The sequence below is a fragment of the Heterodontus francisci genome, chromosome 2 (assembly GCF_036365525.1).
Source record: "Heterodontus francisci isolate sHetFra1 chromosome 2, sHetFra1.hap1, whole genome shotgun sequence".
Taxonomy (NCBI): Eukaryota; Metazoa; Chordata; class Chondrichthyes; order Heterodontiformes; family Heterodontidae; genus Heterodontus; species Heterodontus francisci.
Window position 1 is genome coordinate 39,155,348 of NC_090372.1, and position 18,639 is coordinate 39,173,986.

An 18,639-nucleotide genomic window follows, 5' to 3' on the forward strand; every position below is an offset into this window, starting at 1 on the left:
CAAAGTGCTGCTCATTCTGAGAACAGAAAGGTTGCTGTTTCATGAGTCATAATTCTTACCCAGTATCCTCTGCTTTCGAGGGCATGAAGGGCTGGTTCTCCTGACATGCTTGCCCTGGATGCCAGCTGGCTTTGCAGACAGAGCAAAACTGTATGTGACAGGAGGGGCATTGTACTGGCACAGCCTGGTGAGAATCAGCCACATCAATCTGGCATACAGTCTGACACTGAACTCCGGGGCACCATGTCCTGGAGGGATCCAGATGGACTTCTAAAAATAAAACAAAGAGACGTCATGCGAATTCTCATTACCATTGATAATTGACTGCTAAATATTTTCAACCCTACCCTCTGACATTACACAAATTAGATTTTATAACCTGTTACTTTAGTTTCTCCCTCATCTAATTAATGTTATCATGGTGTTTCTTTTTAAATTTATGCTGTTGTGGAATGGGTAGCCCTCTGGCCCAAGGGTTTAGGCATGAATATTAATCTCAACCTCAGTGAAACAATTACAAAATGTTTGGTTTTAAATCAACTACCTCTTGTTGGGAATTTTATTGGTGGGGATTTTCCTGGTTCTGTTCCCTGGGTGTCTGAATTTCCTTGCTAAAGAGAAAATCAGGCTTGGAGGGACGCATTTCTGTGAAGAAGCCCACATGATTGACTATACGTGCTGTGCTGAAATGTTCCCGCACATTAGGGCACGGGACCAGAAAAATCTACCCTATACATCCAACAAAGATCAATGTGCCACTGGTCTCTTATTAAATAATCAAGGTACTTCTTTTCTACATCACCTATTTCATAATCTAATCAGTTTCAGATCCCAATCTAATTGGCATATCAGAAGATTGCCAACGACTTAAAAGGGCCAAGAAAATTGAAGGGGGAATGCTTTCACTTTGAAACAAACTCTCTCCTGAAGTTTGTGTAACATTTTATTTCTACATATTTATAAATAAGAATTCGTGCCAAAAGAGAAAGCAATGAATTTACAGTACAGAAATAGGCCATTTGGCCCAACTGGTCTATGTTGGTGTTTATGCTCAATACCAGCCTCCTCCCAACCTACTTCATCTAACCCCATTAGCCTATCCTTCTATGCCTTTCGTCCTCATGTACTTATCTAGCTTCCCCTTAATTGCATCTAAGCAATTTGCCTCAACTATTTCATGTGTTAGAATGTTCCACATTCAAAGCACTTTCTGGATACAGAGGTTTCTCCCGGATTCCTTATTTATTAGTGGCCATGTTATATTGATGGCCCCCAATTTTGGACTCCCCGCAAGTAGAAACATCTTCACCGTATCTACCCTATTGAACCCATCATAATTTTAATTTAAGGACATCTACCAGGTCACTCTCAGGGGGGAAAAAAGAGCTACAGGTTGTTCAGTTCAATTTTTGGTTTTCTCTTCCTTCATAATCTCTCACTGGCATGATGTAGCCGCCCATATCCCATTACCATTCCATTCATTTCAAAGGGGATTTCCTGAGAACTGACCCACAGTAGCACAATCTTGGGAAAACACTACCAAAAGTGTACACTGTACACTTTGACATCCTTGTTTAACCAGAGTGGAACAGGATAGCAGATCTCACTGCAGGACACAAGCGATCATTAAAGAAACTGTCAAGTAAAATAGAAGAGGCAATGCTTAAAAGAACAACAGACAAGGGCTTCCTGTTCAAACCCAATCCCATAAACCTCTACTAGGCCAACCTTGTGGAGAATTATCACTTTGCGGGGAGAGGGGATTCATTGATAGCAAATCTCAATTAACACGTCCAAAGGGAGTTTGGTTGAGGTATCACAGGATAACTTTTACAAGCGTGTGCTCTCGATGCAGAACTCCGCTCACCTGGAGCGCACATCGGGGATTTGGATGGAAAGATCATTGAGTCCTCACAAGATTCTCCAAACATTTATTTCCTGCAGTGCTCATGGACCTCCACAGTTGAAATCCTGATTTGCACCAAGTAAAACCTACCCTCTTATGTCTTTGGGTTGTATAAAAATACCATTGCCTTACACTCCAAAAGTGATAATTCACAGGTAGAATATGTAGATGCCAATTAGAACATTTTCCATTCTTGTCAATAATATAGAGCAGACATCAGTATGTTAGATCATTAAAGTGTCAATATTTAGGAATAGGTTAGATAAGGGATTGTAAGAAAAGGGAATAAAGGGATTAAGGAAACTGGTCAGGCAGTGGATTAGGTCTATCCACTCACATGGACTAGATGGACCAAATGCCTTTTTCCATATTCGAAGTTCTAAAAATTTATCATATGTTTTGGCCAGTTATTTCAATTTTGTGAATGATTTGAGTTTGTTGTTTATTCCTAATGTGGCTGACTATGAGAGATGATGGGGATATTATAATATATCATTAGCTTCCTCCCAAAGCAGCCTGCACATGGTCACATCCAGTAGCTTTGTTGGGTTACTATCATGATGCAAGAGGCTCAAATAAAAGAAAAGAGCACCACTTGACTACAGTCTTCACATCGTCTGAAAATTGAGGTTATGTGTTGCCACAATTGCTTAGAATAATTTTTATTTGCGTTTCCAAAATTCTAACAGGAGTTCACTGGATTTCCACTTTCTGTGAAGTGTGTGGTATTTTAAGGGTAATGAATGCAAGCAGTTGGAAGTGTAACTAATAGAAAACTTCAACAGCAATAACTTTGAACATAATAAAACATCCCAAGTCACTTCACAAGAGCATTATAAAATTAAATATGAAACCGAGCCACATAAACAAATATTAGGTCAGATGACCAAAAACTGTGCCAAAAGTAGGTTTTAAGGAGTTTCTTTAAAAAGAGGAAAGCAAGGTTGAGAGGCAGAGAGGTGTACAGAGGGAATTCCAGAGTTTAGGGCCTAGGCAACTGAAGGTTCAGCCACCAATGGTGGAGTGATTAAAATCAGGGATGCTCAAGGGGCCAGAATTAGAGGAAGGCAGATAACTCAGAGTTGTGGTGTTGGTGGAGATTACAGAGATAGGGAGGGACGAGGCCATGGAGGGATTTGAAAACAAAATCAAGATCTCGCTTGACCGGGAGCCAATATAGATTAGCAAGCACAGGGATTATAAGTGAACAGGACTTGGTGCAAGATAAAATTTTGGATGACTTCAAGTTTACAGAGGACAGAATGTGGGAGACCAGCTAAGACTGCTGAAATAGTCAAGTCCAGAAGTAATGAAGGTACGAATGAGGGTTTCAGCAGATGAGATGAGTGAAGTTGGGCGACAATATGGAGATGGAAATAGGCAGTCTTAATGGTGGTGTGAAAATGAGTCAAACATGACATCATCTCGGAGTCAAACATGACATCAAGGTTGCGAGCAGTCTGGTTTAATCTCAGACTGTTACTAGAGAGAAGGATGGAATCAGTAGCAAGGGAATGGAGTTTGGAACAGGGACCGAAAACAATGGCTTCAGTCTTCCCAATAGATAATTGGAATAAATTTCTGCTCATCCAGTATGGGATGTTGGATAAGCAGCCTGATAATTTAACAACAATGGAGGAGAGAGGGGGTGGTGAGGTAGAGCTGGGGTTGTCAGCGTATATGTGAAAACTAACAGTGCTTTCGGATGATGTTGCCAATGGGCAGCAGGTTGATGAGAAATGGCGGGGGTGGGGTGGGGGGTGGTGGTGGTGGGTGCCCAAGGATAGATCCTTGGAGGACACTGGAGGTAACGATGCAGAAATATGAAGAGAAACAACTGCAGCGGATACTCTAGCTACGATTAGATACATAAGAATGGAGTAAGGTGAGAGCAGTCCCACACAGCTGGATGACTGTGGGAGAGGTTTTGGAGGAGAGTGGTGTGATCAACCATGTCAAAGGCTACAGACAGATCAGGAAAGATCAAGAGGGAAAGCTTACTTTTGTCACAGTCACACAGGATGTTATTAATGACTTTGATAAGAACTGTTTCAGTACTGTGGCAGGGGCAGAAACCTGATTAAAAGGGATTCAAACATGGAGCTCCAGAAAAGATGAGAACAGACTTGGGAGCAACAAGAAGTTCAAGAACGTCAATGGAAAATAAAACTCCCAATACCTGGGAGGATATTTTACAGTTGCACTGAAATTCACTTGGGAGAGGCAATTATAACAAAAAGAGAAGTTAGAATGGCTTATACAATTAGCAGAAGCTCTGGCATAAAATGAGAAACTTCTATCCCTCCCAAGTATAAGCTATTGTCTATAGAAAGGGGGCATGTGAAGAAGGGCAATGCTCTTGTTACATGGTTCACTTAATATGATGAGCTTTTTCCAATCATGATATATACAAGTGTTATCTAGAAAGGGTGATGAGGAAAGTGTTACAGGGAGTGTGTGACAGGAAATGTGACACAAGAAATTTAAGCTTTATGCAATGTACCAATATTTTAGAAGGTTCCTCCCCTCCATCATTTTGGGCTCTTGCTTTTTTTTTGATAATAGCAAATGCCACGGCAATGACCTGCATGCTCCATGTCATTGGTATGTGATAATGTCCATGCTGAAGGATTAATGATTGGGGTGGGAATATTGCAGGTATATGGTGTCATAATTAACAGCTGATCAGAGGGAAATAACAGATTTTTAATCCATTGAGAAAGGAGTGCTCGGTTGCACTCCAGGTTCACTTGAACAAATTTACCGAGCACTGTGTCAACCAATAGATTGTAAAAACATCCAGAGGATTCTGTGGTGCTGGTATTATTTCAAAGATGTCGTAGGGATATTTGATAGAGGATACATAGGTTAGAAAAATTACTCAGAGGAGTTGGAGAGACGTAGCTGATATTTACTGAGAGTCAGAAAAACTCACAGTAGATAAGGTAAATTATTTAGTACAATACTGGAACAAAAAGGACATTGATATTCATGTGAAAAGGTAGCAAAGACTTACCACTTCTCTAATACGAACACAGACTGGTTTATACTTCCTCAAGCATCCATTATAAAAGAGTTTTTTCTCCCTCCACAGAGAGCAGTGACCTCCCCCTTCACTGGACTATTGAAAGCACTGGCTTCTTGGGCAAATGATATTATATATTGAAAGCAAGCAGCCATGGTGGAGATGTGGGGATGGATGGATATGCTGCAGTTTCGCTTGATTATCTTTATGGGGCCAGGGAGCAGTTGCACAGAACTTTCCCTCAGCAGATTAAATAGTTGGTACAGAGTCTGTGATATGGCTGGATGTAAATGGACTGTGGAAGATTAAGCAGTCAGCATAGATTCCACTATATGACCTTTTACACATAGACTGTGGAAGGAGATTAAGTAGTTGGGGAAGAGTCCATGATAGGACCAGGTGCACAAAGACTGTGGAAGGAGTGAGTTGGATTGACAAGATTGTCTTTTCTAATTTTATGTTTCCTTTCATTCTTATAATTAACTTAGAAACTTGGTGACAATTTTGTGAATTTTTTGGCCAGTCTCACATGTAAATCATGACTGAATGCATAAGACAATCTGACCACATTTTACCTTGCATCGAGGTCTGAAGAGGAACCACTTGTCTGATATATTGCATTGACTAGCGTACAAGAATGCAAGAAGCTAACAATGTAAGTGCAGGAAAATGTCTGAGGAATCAGAGAAAGGAAAAGGAAAATTTGAGTGAAAGGAAGGCAAAGCACAAACAAGCCATCTCTCGATTAGTTTTCTGAGCTGTTGAAGATGTGAATGATTTTTTTCTGTCACAATGTAAAAAATAGCCCTTTGACATCCCCAGCTGACACACTGATCAGGCAAATGCTGCTTTGCAATAGTTGAGAGTCAGAAGCAATAGCATCCCCAGTGCAGAAACCAAGACATAGCACTGTTGCGTATAAAAAGGTTGCACACCTCGTTCAAATTTCAGTTTCTGGTACAGCTGAAGCACATCAGCTGGAACTAAACATGCAATCTGAAACAAATATAAAATAAAACAAGTTAAACAAGACCTGAAAAGTGTTTTCTTTAAATAAAAATTATAAATAGACATACATGCAACTCAAAATATGCCTTAAACACTCCGCGACTGATTTTCTTTCCGTCGGCTGTCACCAGTGAGTAGGGCCACTTTCTAGTGATGAAGCTGTAGATATGTTGTTGCTATCTCCAAGAACCAACAGTACGGAGATACTACTGGGTCTCCAATAAGGGGAACAGATCAGCATGTCATATACTGATTTATAGATTTTTTTTTAAAGTCCTTTCCTGAGTATCTGCATTCCTCATTTGCCCTGGAGGTCATTAACTTCCTGTTGAGGTACAGTTCCATAGGTGTTGGTTGCCCTGTTGTACCTCATCCAAATGCCAAATGTTCATATGTGAACCATAACAGTGAGTCTCTATAGACTGTTCCATGTGTGCAAGGGAGGAGGAGGTGAGCAAAAGGACCCATTTGCCAGCAGGGGTAATCCAAATCCCCACCAAGATATCTATTCTCACCCTGGTTGAGACCAGTCAACTCGGCATGACCCAGGGATCACACTTGGAACCTTCCTGGTCCATGTGGTTTGGCTACTCATCGACCTACACAGCTGAGCTATTAGTGCAGCCATTTTGTAGCATTTTATTTGCTTTTAGCACTAGCAAAGGTAAGGCCAGCTAGAAGCTTCAATTTCGCTGAAAACAAATCTTTGGGCCACAATTTGAGCTTATATTTGAGCATTCAGCAGGGAAGAAACTTAGCAGTGCAGAGTACATAAATATTTTTATTTTACAACAATTAAGTTAATGAAACTAAGCCTCTTAGTCATAGAAGGCAATGCCATATACTGCTGCCTTGTATTCTCCCTGCTACTAGACAGATAGAATTGTGGCTGCTGGGACTAAGACAGTTTGGCAGAAATTTGAACTTCTGATGATGTGCACACTCCCATTGATGGGAAAAGCTGACTTTTGGCCAGTATCTCCTATTCCCACAGCAAAACCAGCAATCCCACCCCTTCCCACATAAAGGAAAAATTACATAAGGCATGCTGCGTCATCTTCCCTATTCGGAAAATGATATGACAGTTACAAATTACTTCTGTAGATTCCAGTTAAAGTGAATGAGTAAATCAAATTTAATAATCATAAGTTTTTTTTAAATCTGTATCTATTGTGTTCATTTGTGTTAAGTGAATACTCCCAGATATAAGCACGCAACCTTCGCCACCTAGAAGGACAAGGACAGCAGGTGCATGGGAAGCACCAAGCTTCCTTCCATGTCACACCTCATCCCAATTTGGAGATATATTGCCATTCCTTCATAGTAACTGGGGCAAAATCCTGGAACTCCCTACCCAGCAGAAATGCCTTTGCAACACAGACAGCAGAGGTTCAAGCAGGTGGCTCACTGCCACCTTCTCAAGGGTAGCTAGAGATGAGCAATAAATGTTGGTCCTTCCAGCCACATCCTGACAATGAATGCTAAAAAAGGTTGACTAGTAGCCTTATTCTCGAGTATTCCTTCAAACAATATGCTTCATTTGTACAAAAGATGTACCTGTGTTTTTTTAAACTGGCCGCCAGACGGGCATCACCATTTTTGCAACCTCTTCAGGGTTGCATTCAAAGCCAGTGATTAACCATGAAGAGATAGGCAGAGAAGCACAGCTAGGCTGGGGATTGGCTCCAGCACTTGTGGGATATATTAACTACAAAACCTGCTGCCTAGCATTTTTAAAACAAAAAAAAACTAAATGAGAACAAATCCGCATCCTTAATCAAAAAAACTACTTCTGGCAATTATTCTTCTATGTGGAAATAGCTGAAGGAAGTCACCAGAATGCTGGTGTGCTAAGTTATGCAGAGCAAGAGGCTCAATTGCTGGCTCGGTTTGAGTTTGCTTATTTTAGCCAGGGGAGCAGGTATGGCACTAGCATTGGCCTCGGTTTCCTTGGGTTAAGAACCGGAAAAACAATTCCCACGCAGAATCACTATCCATTGATCCCTGCCACAATGTGTGTATCTACAGATATAAAAGTAAGAAATGCAAGGGGCTTGGCTGCGCTTGCTCAAGCTCAAATAACCTCAATCCACCCACACACACCCACCATCCATATATTCTAGACTGACACTACAATGCAATATTGAGGCAGTACTGCACTTTGAGATGCTGCCTTTCAGTTGGGACATTAGACCAAGGCCCTGTCTGCCCTCTCAGACAGATGTAAAAGATCCCATGACACTTTCTGAAGCAAATCAGCGGAGTTCCCATTGGCACCCTGGCTAATATTTATCCCTCAACCAATAATTTGGCTATTTATCTCATTGCCGTTTGTGGGATCTTCCTGTGTGTAAATTTGCTGCCCCATTTCCCTAAATTACAATAGTGACATACCACTTCAAAAAGTATTTCATTGACTGTGAACTAATTTGGAACATCATGAATTTGTGGAAGGTGCTATATAAATGCAATTTCTTTCTATTTATAAATGTTGTGCTTTTCTTGTAAAAACTGAAACGTGTACCAGGGAATTCACTGGATTTAAGGAGAATGTGGGAGGCTGTAACAGTGTTTAAAATGGATGTATTTTTAGCAGTAATGCATTATTGTGGCAATGGTTTTCTATGTTTCTTTGAGACGGGACATGACAGGACAAATAGCATTTCCTCTTTGTTTGAAATGGATGCTCTATCACCCTGTGGCATCACATTTGAATGGGTTGCTTATGAACTGCTAAACCATCATTAAACAAGTGGCTGCCAAATTACCATGGCAACTAGCCATTACTGAAACCACAATTACAAGGGTGTCTGTAAACTTCATAATTATAGCATTAAATAGGGAGGAGGAAAAACAAAGTGCCCAGATTCCTACCTTTACTCAGTGACTCCCGGGCAGGATTTTCAATTGCTGTTGGTGTCGGGAATGGTGTGGGCACAATTTGAAAATCACGTTCCTGGAGGATGGCACTGAATCTCGCTGCCTCCGCAACGCAATGCAATTTTCAATGCGAGGGCGGGAGGGGGAAAAAAAAAACGGGAAACTCGTTTGCATCCAAGTAACAGCCCTTTAAGCTCCTTGAAGAGTTTGTTAACAGGCTGGGGAGGGCGAGAAGGCAATTTTCAAAGTAGCAACTGCCAACAGTCTGGTGCACGTTAGTGCAAAGCTGTCAGGTTCAAAGTGGGCAGAAGGTAAAGCGTTTTTTTTTATGTTGAAAAATTTCAGGAGCTGGGGGATCTTGTGCCTGATAGTTCACTTTACCTTCCATTTGTTCAGTTTGGCCACATTTGTGCTCGATGAGGCTGCTCGCCCTCCGAGGTGCTGCCTGCTCTCTTTTTACAAGGCAGCCGCTGGTCCCTTCGTGGCTGCCATCTGCCTTTATTACTCAGACTGTGCAGGCATGTCACGCCTCCTGGTTATGCTCAGCGCCACTAATTAGGTGCCAAGTTCGCCGCCGGCCCAATAAGGACATTTACATTTGAAGCATGAGCAATGCAGTTGTGGAACAGGGTCAGGATCTGGAAATTATCTAGGCTCCTGACCCTGATGTAAAAATCAAGCCCTTGGTCAGTGTGCGTGTGGATTGTACCTGATGCAATACCATTGTACCCATCACCGCATTCACTGCCTAGACTCATAAGTGAAGAACCAACAAGAAACCTCTAAAGTCCCCTGCTGCAGTCCCTACCACTGCTGAAAGCTTTATCCTTACTTTTGTCACCTTCATCCTCCACATTTCCAATGTACTCCATTCCAGCCTCTCAAACCCTACTCGACACAAACTTCAATTCATCCAGTGATCCACCATCACTTGCTCTGCTGATTATCCACCACCATCTTCACTGACCCCCACACTAGCTGTCTGGACCCCAGTGCATTAAATTCAAAATCTTGCTCACCACCACTACCACCTTCAAGAGCAGTTAGGGATGTGCAATAAATGCATTGCCAGTGACTCCCATGTATGAATTTTAAAAAAATGACTGTTCTGTCCGTGGCCTTGTTCCACCTAACCTCTGCAACCTCCTCCAAACCCATCTCTCAGCTCATCCTCTTCCGAAACCCATTGTTCCTTGCTACATCTCTCTTCACCTTCTATCGCCTCAAAATCTATCAAATCTCTTCAACTGCACCTTCCATCACTTCCTGTAATTCCCAACTTCTGCTTAGTGTCCACTTCCTCTTTGTGAAGTGCTTTGGTACATTTTGCTCCATAAAGTTGGCTAATTAATTGCAAGCTTATGTTGGCTTCCTGAGTGCAGCACTGAACAATGTGATTGGAACAATGTCAAACTAGGATTCAATGCCTTCGGACAAGGAGGAGAGAACAGTGGAGGAGCGGGGGGGTGGGGGGGGGGGAGGGGAGAATCTAATTTTTTAAAAATAAACTCACTGCATTATGTGATAGCTACAATTATGAGTAACAACTAGGAAAGGTTTTGATAAAGTAGATAGGGTGAAACTGTTTCAACAGGCAGGAGAGTCAGTAACCAGAGGACACAGATTTAAGATAATTGGAAAAAGAACCTTGGATAAAGAGATATGAATTTTTTTTCAAAACACAGTGAGTTGTTATGATCTAAATGCACTGTTTGAAAGGGCAGTGGGAAGCAGATTTAAAAGTATCTTTCAAAAGGGAAACAGACTTTTACTTGAAAGAGAAAAAATGCACCAAGGCCATGGGGAAAGAGCATGGTCGTCAGGCTAATTGAATTGCTCCTTCGAAGAGCTTACACAAGCATGATGTGCTGAATGGCCTACTGTGCTGTATCATTCTATGATTCTATGAACTAGTCAATCCCCTTTTAAAAATGATTTGTAGTACGTATTATGCTGGAACGGAGAAGAAAAGTTAAGTTTCCATCTGGATGAGGAACCTAAGATCCATATAACACACGCCACAAGATTCTGGTGTCAAATTGCTAAGGAATGACTCACAGGCAACAACTAACTGCAGCTGTAGAATACATGCCTTCGAAGGACAAGCACCTGTACTGAATTTTACTACTTATTGCAAGCTTTTAAAATATTAAATCTTTTGAAAGTTTTGCCAGCACTATTCACATAGCATCTGAGAGTTTAGAAAGCCAATGCGAGATCTCAAAATAGGGCCTGCTCGTTCACCAAAGTGCCAAGGAAAGAAAATAGCAGGTATATAATGAAGTAATACTGTAATGTAAGATCGAATGAAAGTGGTTAACCAATATAATCTTTCAAGACAAATATTATTGGTTTTGTGATAAACACCAATGGATGAAACAGGATCTCTATGGGCTATCAGAGAGTCACCATCAAAATAAACCCCGTGTTGCGGAGATTTCAATCATTTACATTTGATGCTCTCCCGTTAACATGTTCTCTCCCCCCCATTAATTTAGTTACTTCCTCCCCACTCCCAGATTGCATTCCCTCCCAACCAAAGATATATGAAAATTATCCAAGTTCATCAGCCTACGCACAAAGACATTCTCTGCAACTAATCAGAGGGAAGTAAGGGTAGAATTAGAGAGGTGCTGGTCAAAATCTTCCAGTTGTCCTTAGATAAAGGCTTGGTGCCAAAGGACTACAGGATTGCAAATGTTACACCTATGTTCAAAAAAAAAGACAACTGACTGGCAATTATACGCTAGTCAGCTTAACACTGGTGGTGATGAAGCTTTTAGAAATAATAATCTGGGCGAAAATTAACACTTAAGGCAAGCATGGACTAATAAAGGAGAGCAAGCACGGATTTGTTAAGGGCAAATTGTGTTTGACTAACTTGATTGAGTCTTTTGATGAGATAACAGAGAGGGTGGATGACGGCATTGCAGTTGATTTGTATACTGACTTTCAAAGGCATTTAATAAAATACCACATATTAGGCTCCTCATCAATTTTGCTAATAAGCCATATAAAAGCCCCTGAGATAAAAGGGGCAGCAGCAACATGAATATAAAATTGGCTAACAGATAGAAAACAGTGTTGTGGTGAATGGCTGTTTTTCAGACTGGAGAGAGGTATAAATCGGAAGTTCCCCAAAGTTTAGTACTAGGACCATTGCTGCTTTTGATATACACTAATGACTTGGACTTGAGGGTAGGAGGGCACAATTTCAAAATTTGCTGATGACACAAAACTTGGAAAGATGGTAAACAGTGAGGAAGCTAGTAATAGACTTCAAGAGGACATAGACAGGCTGGTGGAATGGGCAGTCACATGACAGATGAAATTCAAAAGCAGAAAAGTGTGGTGATACATTTTGGTAGGAAGAAAGGCAATACATGCTAAATGGCACAATTTTAAAGGGGATGCAAGCTAGAGACCAAGGGTGTTTGTGCACAAATCTTTGAAGGTGGCAGGACAAGTTAACAAAGAGGTTAATCAAGCTTATGGAACCCTGGGATTTATAACTAAAGACATAGCATACAAAAGCTAGGAAGCTATGCTAAATCCATATAAAAACGCTAGTTTGGCACCAGTTGCAGTATGGTGTTCAATTCTGGCCTCTGCACTTTAGGAAGGATGTGAAGACTTTGAAGAGGGTACAGTAAAGATTTATTAGAATAATTCCAGGGATGAGGGAATATAGTTAAGTGGATAGACTGGAGAAGCTGGGCTTGTTCTCTTTAGAACAGAAAAGGTTAAGAGGATAATTGATAGAAGTGGTTAAAATCACAAAGGGTTTAAATACAGTAAATGAAGAGAAACTGTTTCCAATGGCTAAAGGGTCGATAATCAGAGGGGGCAGATTTAAGGTGATTGGCAAAAGATCCAGAGGCGACATGAGGAAAAACATTTTTATGCAACAAGTGGTTAGGATTTGGAATGTACTGCCCGATAGGGTAGTGGATACAGATTTCAATAGTAGCCTTAAAAAAAAAAGGGAAATACCTGAAGGGGAAAAAACAAAATGCAGAAATATGGGAGAAAGGCCATAATTGGAACTAATTGGATTGCTCTTCAGAAAAGCCAGAGCAAATCTGATGGACTGAATAGCCTTCTGCTGTGCTGTACTGTTCTATGATTCTAATGCTAGTAGGCGGTTGTCATCTTAGGTGCCTGACTGGTTGAAACTCTGCGTTTGATTTTCAGTAGACACTGACAGATAAAAGAATGTTGCTGATTTCAAAGTATTTGCTGCAAATGCAAGCTTTTTTTAAAATCAGTTTGTTTATGTAAACTGCTGCCCCCATAAATTGCTCTTTCATTTTACACATGTACCTGTAGCTGTCTTTGCTTCCAAGCAATCCCATATTCAGAAGCTTTGCACATATTGGAAGCTCATCCTGTTACAATTAAAAATCAGAAAAACATTTGAGGCCATATGAACATCAAGTTTCCATCTGTTTGAGGAATTTGTTCCATATTTGTTTAGGTCTGTTTCCTAGTTGACTGCTTACAGGAGAGCTTCAGAACAGAATAGCAGGGTGGGTCTGATATAATACAGAGTTTGGCAGAAAGCTGTGGCAGCACTGAGTCATACTGTCTCCAGTAATACAAAAGCAAAGTACTGCAAATGCTGGAAATCCAAAACAAAAACATAAAAGTCGGAAATACTCAGGTCAGGCAGCCACCTCCCAATGGATTCTGCCTGAACGGATTAGTATTTGCAGTATTTTCTGTTTCTAACTCCAGTAACGCCTGATCCAGATGTATCCACATACGCAAAATGGGCTGGGTTTCATATTCCCGCCCGCCGGGAGTGACGGCAGACGCAGAACATGGCGGTCGTCCCCCACGGGACCTGCGATTACGTGGCAGGCGGCCATTTTACAAATTCACGGTGGCCGCCCCGCCCCCAATTCACATAGCGGAGTGGCCTCGGCAACGCCGTCAATGCTATCACCTGATCCAGGAGCAGGTGCTGGCGCCATCTTTAAAAGGCTGCCAGTCCTGCATTTACTTTCTGTGTTCATTCAGCATCAGGTTACTGAGGCTAAAAGTCTGTGCTCTTCAAAAACGAGACTTTATCTGCAAGCAGCCCCCCCCCCCCCCCACCCCCGGGCGTCATTACAACAATGGCAGATCGAGGGTGGCCCCACGGTTCAGTGATGCCTCCCTGCTTATTTTCTTCCAGGCTGTAAGGGAACGGCAGGATGCGCTTTTCCCCAGCGATGGGGAGAAGAGGTCCTTCTGCCAGACCATGCAAGCCTGGACGGAGATCACAGAGGATGTGAGCAGCCGTGGGGTCACCCAATGAGACTGGGTGCAGTGTCGTAAGAGGCTGACTGATCTCCTTTGTTCAGCACATCTCTAAATTGCTTGCTGTGGTCTGGTTGTCCCCACACGGTATGCCACATGGGTGCCCTTGTCTGTTCAGAGGCAGGGAAGTCAGGGAGGCTTGATGGCACATGACTGGCTGCATGTGAATCAAGTCTCCTTCGTTAGTACCTCCGAGCACATCAAGCCCATGACAGGGTGAGTCGTATTCCAAACCAAGCATCCCCTAGGTGTTGATGAAGGGCCCAGTTGGTACGACCGTGACATTGGCCAATGTTCAATATCTGCACCCTTGCTCTTTCAGGAGAAGAGGGCCCACAACAGCAGTGAAGCATCCAGGACCAGAGGCAGGGTGCCCGACCTGAGGCCGCCGTCACAGGCCGAAGAAGAGGCGCTGGAGCTAGACAGGAGACAAGGAGCACATGCCATTTCGGTGGTGGAGCTCAGGGTCTCAGTTGACAAGTGATTATTGCCAAACACAGAATGATTCGAAATTTCATTTCCTATGCTGTCCTCATTGCGACATGCGTTCAATAACACTAAATGTCAGTTCTTCTCATTGTATGTTCCAGGGCGACAGTCGCCAATACCCCCAGGGACCAAGGGAATGAGGATCACCTCTGAGGATGAGCAACAGTTAGAGGATGCACCGTCCCATGACTCTCCTGCAGCTTCCACCAACGCAGATACTCTCACCTCAGTGGGTATCCAATCGGCATTAGAATCAGGGTCACAAGCTGCTGAGAGCATCACACACGTGCCCGAGCAGCAGGTTGAGGCTGAGACAGCCCAGGCCTCTGATAGTCGGAGAACTGTGGGTGGTCATGCCCATGCTGAGCCCCAGGTGCCTGCAGCACAGGGCATGCTGGAGTTGCAGGGTGAGGTAAGGCAACATCTGGCGGAGATGCCAGAGGCCACGCATAGCCTTTGGCGGACTGTGGAGAAGTCCAACCTTGTCATGACTGTGCCATGACCCATGCTTATGAGCGTATGGCTTCCTCCCTGGAGAGGATGGCAACCCGCATGGACAGCCACATTCCGCAAATGCTCAATCACCTGCAAACGCTCGCCTCGGGCATGACTGCAATGCAGCAGCAGCTAGGCGAGAGGGGGACCAGGAGCATGGAGAGTATTCCTGCTCCTGGTCCTTCTCTGGAGAGCAATGAAGTTCCAATGAGCCCTGAGTGGGAGGAGGAGTGGCTGCGCAACACATCTGGAGTTTTCCCTCAGGGTGATTCGAGTGTGGACATCGGTTCCTCAGCCCCTCTGCCAGTGAGTCCAGCTCCAGCAGGCGCACCGGAGGACAGCCCTGCATTGGTGCAGGAGACCCTCAGGCAGCCAGGCCCTCCAGGCCTCAGGCTCACAGAGGACGACTGCTGAAGTCATCCTAGGCCAAGGGGCAGCCTGATCAGCAGCCTGCCTCCAGTTCAGCTGCCAGCACAGGAGTTAATCTGTAAAAGAGCACCTGCAAATGTTTTAAAAAGAAACCTTGACATATACGGGTATTCATGGATAAGACAAATATGTTGTGTAGTTTAATTAAATGTGTTGTCCGACAATCATCAGCCTTCATTGTCTGACTAATGCATGCCACCATTGAGCGATTGTGTCGTTCCATTACATTATGGGCCTGACAGTACTGCCAATACTAAGCAATATCATTGCCATGCCAATATACACGATGTGACACTGCACAAATTAAGTCACATGGGCAATGCCTCAGTTAGCGACTGCCAATCATGCTGGAAAGAGACAGACGTTAAAGGCAGAAGACTTCAGACGAGATGCAGGATGGTGCTTTGTGCTCCGAGGAACATGTGTTGAACTTCAGGGATTGTGGAAGCATTCAGTTATCAGTCATTGCCTTGCCTCCCTTGCTCGCTGCCTGCCATGTTGGCCCTCCATCACTGCTCTCTGTGCTCCCATGAGTGGTTTTCTTGGTTGCCTTCTGTGTCCTCATTAATCGCAGGATGTGTCCTGCTCCCGTACCTCTTCATCCTGCAAGGCCTCCCCCCTCTGGACTGCGATGTTGTGCAGAACACAGCAGACTACAACGATGTGCCCAACCCTGTCTGGTGTGTACGATAGGGCTAGGGATCTAGAGGCGCAGCGGAAGCACATCTTCAGCATACGGATGGCCTGCTCGATGGTATCTTGGGTGGAGCCGTGGCAGGCATTGTAGTGCTCTTCAGCGACATTGATGGGCTTCCTCACCAGCAGCAGAAGCCATGTCATTAAGGGGTAGCCCTTATTCCCAAAAAGCCACCCCTGAAGATGAGTGGGGGGGAGAGGGAGCGAAGAGCAGCACCAGTATGAATGAGTCATGGCAGCTCCCTAGGAAGAGGGCCACACACTTTCAGGAAATGCTTCCTGTGATCACATACAAGATGGACATTGATGGAGTGAAAGCCCTTTCTGTTGATGAAGGTTATTCCGTGGGAGCCTTGATGGGCACATGCGTGCAGTTGATGATACCCTGCACCTGTGAGAATCCTGCAATGGCCCCAAATCCATCTCAGCCTGACTCTCAGGGTCTGTCCTGAAGTGGACATAGTCGCTGGCCCTCCTATACAAAGCAGTGACCTCCTTTATGCAGCGGTGCACTGCACTGCAGGTTGAGACATCCCACACATCTCTCTGGTTGCTCCCTGGAATGATCCACAGGTGTAGATGTTTAGGGCCACAGGCATAGGTTAACCACCAAAGTCCATTGGCTGCAGGTCATTATTCAGCAATGCTTAGAGGTGACAGCCTCTCTGGTCATCTGCAGTCGTCTCTGACACTACTGCTCAGACATCTGGAGGTATGTCATGCGAGTCCTGTATGTGGGCTACTTGGTGGCTGCTGCTGCACGCATCTGGGAGGTTCCTCGTAATCAGCACCTGCCCCTTGGACCCACCTCCTGCAGAGATGCCTCATCACTGCAAGGGCATCCAGGAACACAGGGTGGATCATACCCATCTCTATGCTCCTAGTCACTTCAGATTCCTTCAAAAGGTCACTCTCACCTATCTGGGCAGAGATTTTTCTGTTAATTCCTGCTTCAGCAGTGTTCCGGCATGATGCTCTGTGATCGAACTTTAGATAAGTGTGAGCCAATCATTTCATTTGCCTGCACTGGACCACCAACAGCAACCTTTACAGATTCCCATTGTCCCCCACCCCCCAAACTGTTCATCTTAAATGCAGAGTGGACCCCTTGCCCCTCCAGGTTGACAAATGCAGAGCTGTCCCTTTCCCCCTCCCCTTCCCGATACACAAAAGACGGAGACAAAGTTCCAACTCCCCTCATTTCTGGCAATTTCACTTCACTGCAAATGTCCGAGTTCGCTGCAGAAAAGAATACGAGCAGGGCATTATTTACCAACCTTTGCAGGCACCGAGGACCCTCACCTTGGTGGTGCCAGCATTTCAAGGACAGGAAAGTGAAGACACACGTGAATGCCGCACGTCAAGCTGAAGATTGGAAATGGCTGGTAGGAACGTGGGGAATTCCACTTAAACGAATGCAGAAAGGTCAGTTAAATATGCTAAGTCGGGTCCCGTCACAGAGTGGCAGAGGGGCCGCCATGGAGCTTCCCTGCCGCCGTGAAGATCGGGCCTGGCAATCCCAGCATCGGGTTCCGTGGCAACTGCTGCCGCTCCGATTTTCCGACCCCCCCCCCCCACCCTACCACCGAACCAAACGTTGGGCTGGGAACAAAATCCAGCCAAATGAGAGACAGCCAGCACTTTGTTTTTAAATCTAGTGTCACTGCCTGTATTTAGAAACTAGTTAAGCCAAAAGGGTGTTTGATGGTTAGGCTGTCTTTCTTTTAAAATGTTCAAGCATGCAAGCCCACAGACTCGGGGATTCAGATGAAATTCCTTACCTTAATGACTGGCCCATTAAGGAATATCTCCATATTGACTTAAGTGACATGAAAGGCTTGTTTTGGCATCAAGATATTTTCCAAGCTGTTCAACTTTAGATCATTTTCAGTTCAGTGAATTTGACAGAAAGGGCCTGAATCTCATACAAACATTGCATTGGGAAGTTTATGAAAGCCCATTTCATCCAAAAGTGTTGCAGATTACCGGTCAGTGTAAGAAACACTCTAAAGAAGATATTTTAACTCTTTGAGTTAATTCTATTTTTATTGTTTTCTAAATATTTATACCATCAGCACCTTACCAGGTTTTCCTGTTTTTATATATCTTATTTATAAATAAATCTGACAGTTTTAGCATGAATGTTATATTTTGACAGTGTAGTGATTACCAGCTTTCAGAGTAGAAAGGAGTGGACATACCATGCAGTCTGTGATGCAGTATTGCCTTAATTAAGGGGTAATTGTTAGTCTGGTGCTGCTTTGTCCCAACCAAATCACATCTAAGGGCACAATTAGTTTCAGTTCATGGAATACTCAAACTGTTTGTATAAAGTGCGGGCTGGATTTTATTTTGGCAGAGCGCGTACCAGCGACAGGCCAGATGGCAGCGAGCCAACCCCACCTCG

At 43.8% G+C, this 18,639-nt stretch overlaps 1 protein-coding gene across 2 annotated transcripts in view; it reads right to left on the bottom strand.

The window, feature by feature from the left end:
- LOC137383813 (E3 ubiquitin-protein ligase RNF144B-like) overlaps window positions 1-18,639 on the bottom strand; it is an 84,918-nt gene that overhangs the window by 22,116 nt on the left and 44,163 nt on the right. For both annotated transcript variants that reach the window (XM_068057069.1, XM_068057077.1), the window contains exons 4-5: window positions 5,867-5,927; window positions 60-270 (exon numbers count right to left, since the gene is read on the bottom strand). In XM_068057069.1, coding sequence (XP_067913170.1) covers window positions 60-270; window positions 5,867-5,927 — 272 coding nt within the window. The remainder of the gene's footprint in view (window positions 1-59; window positions 271-5,866; window positions 5,928-18,639) is intronic.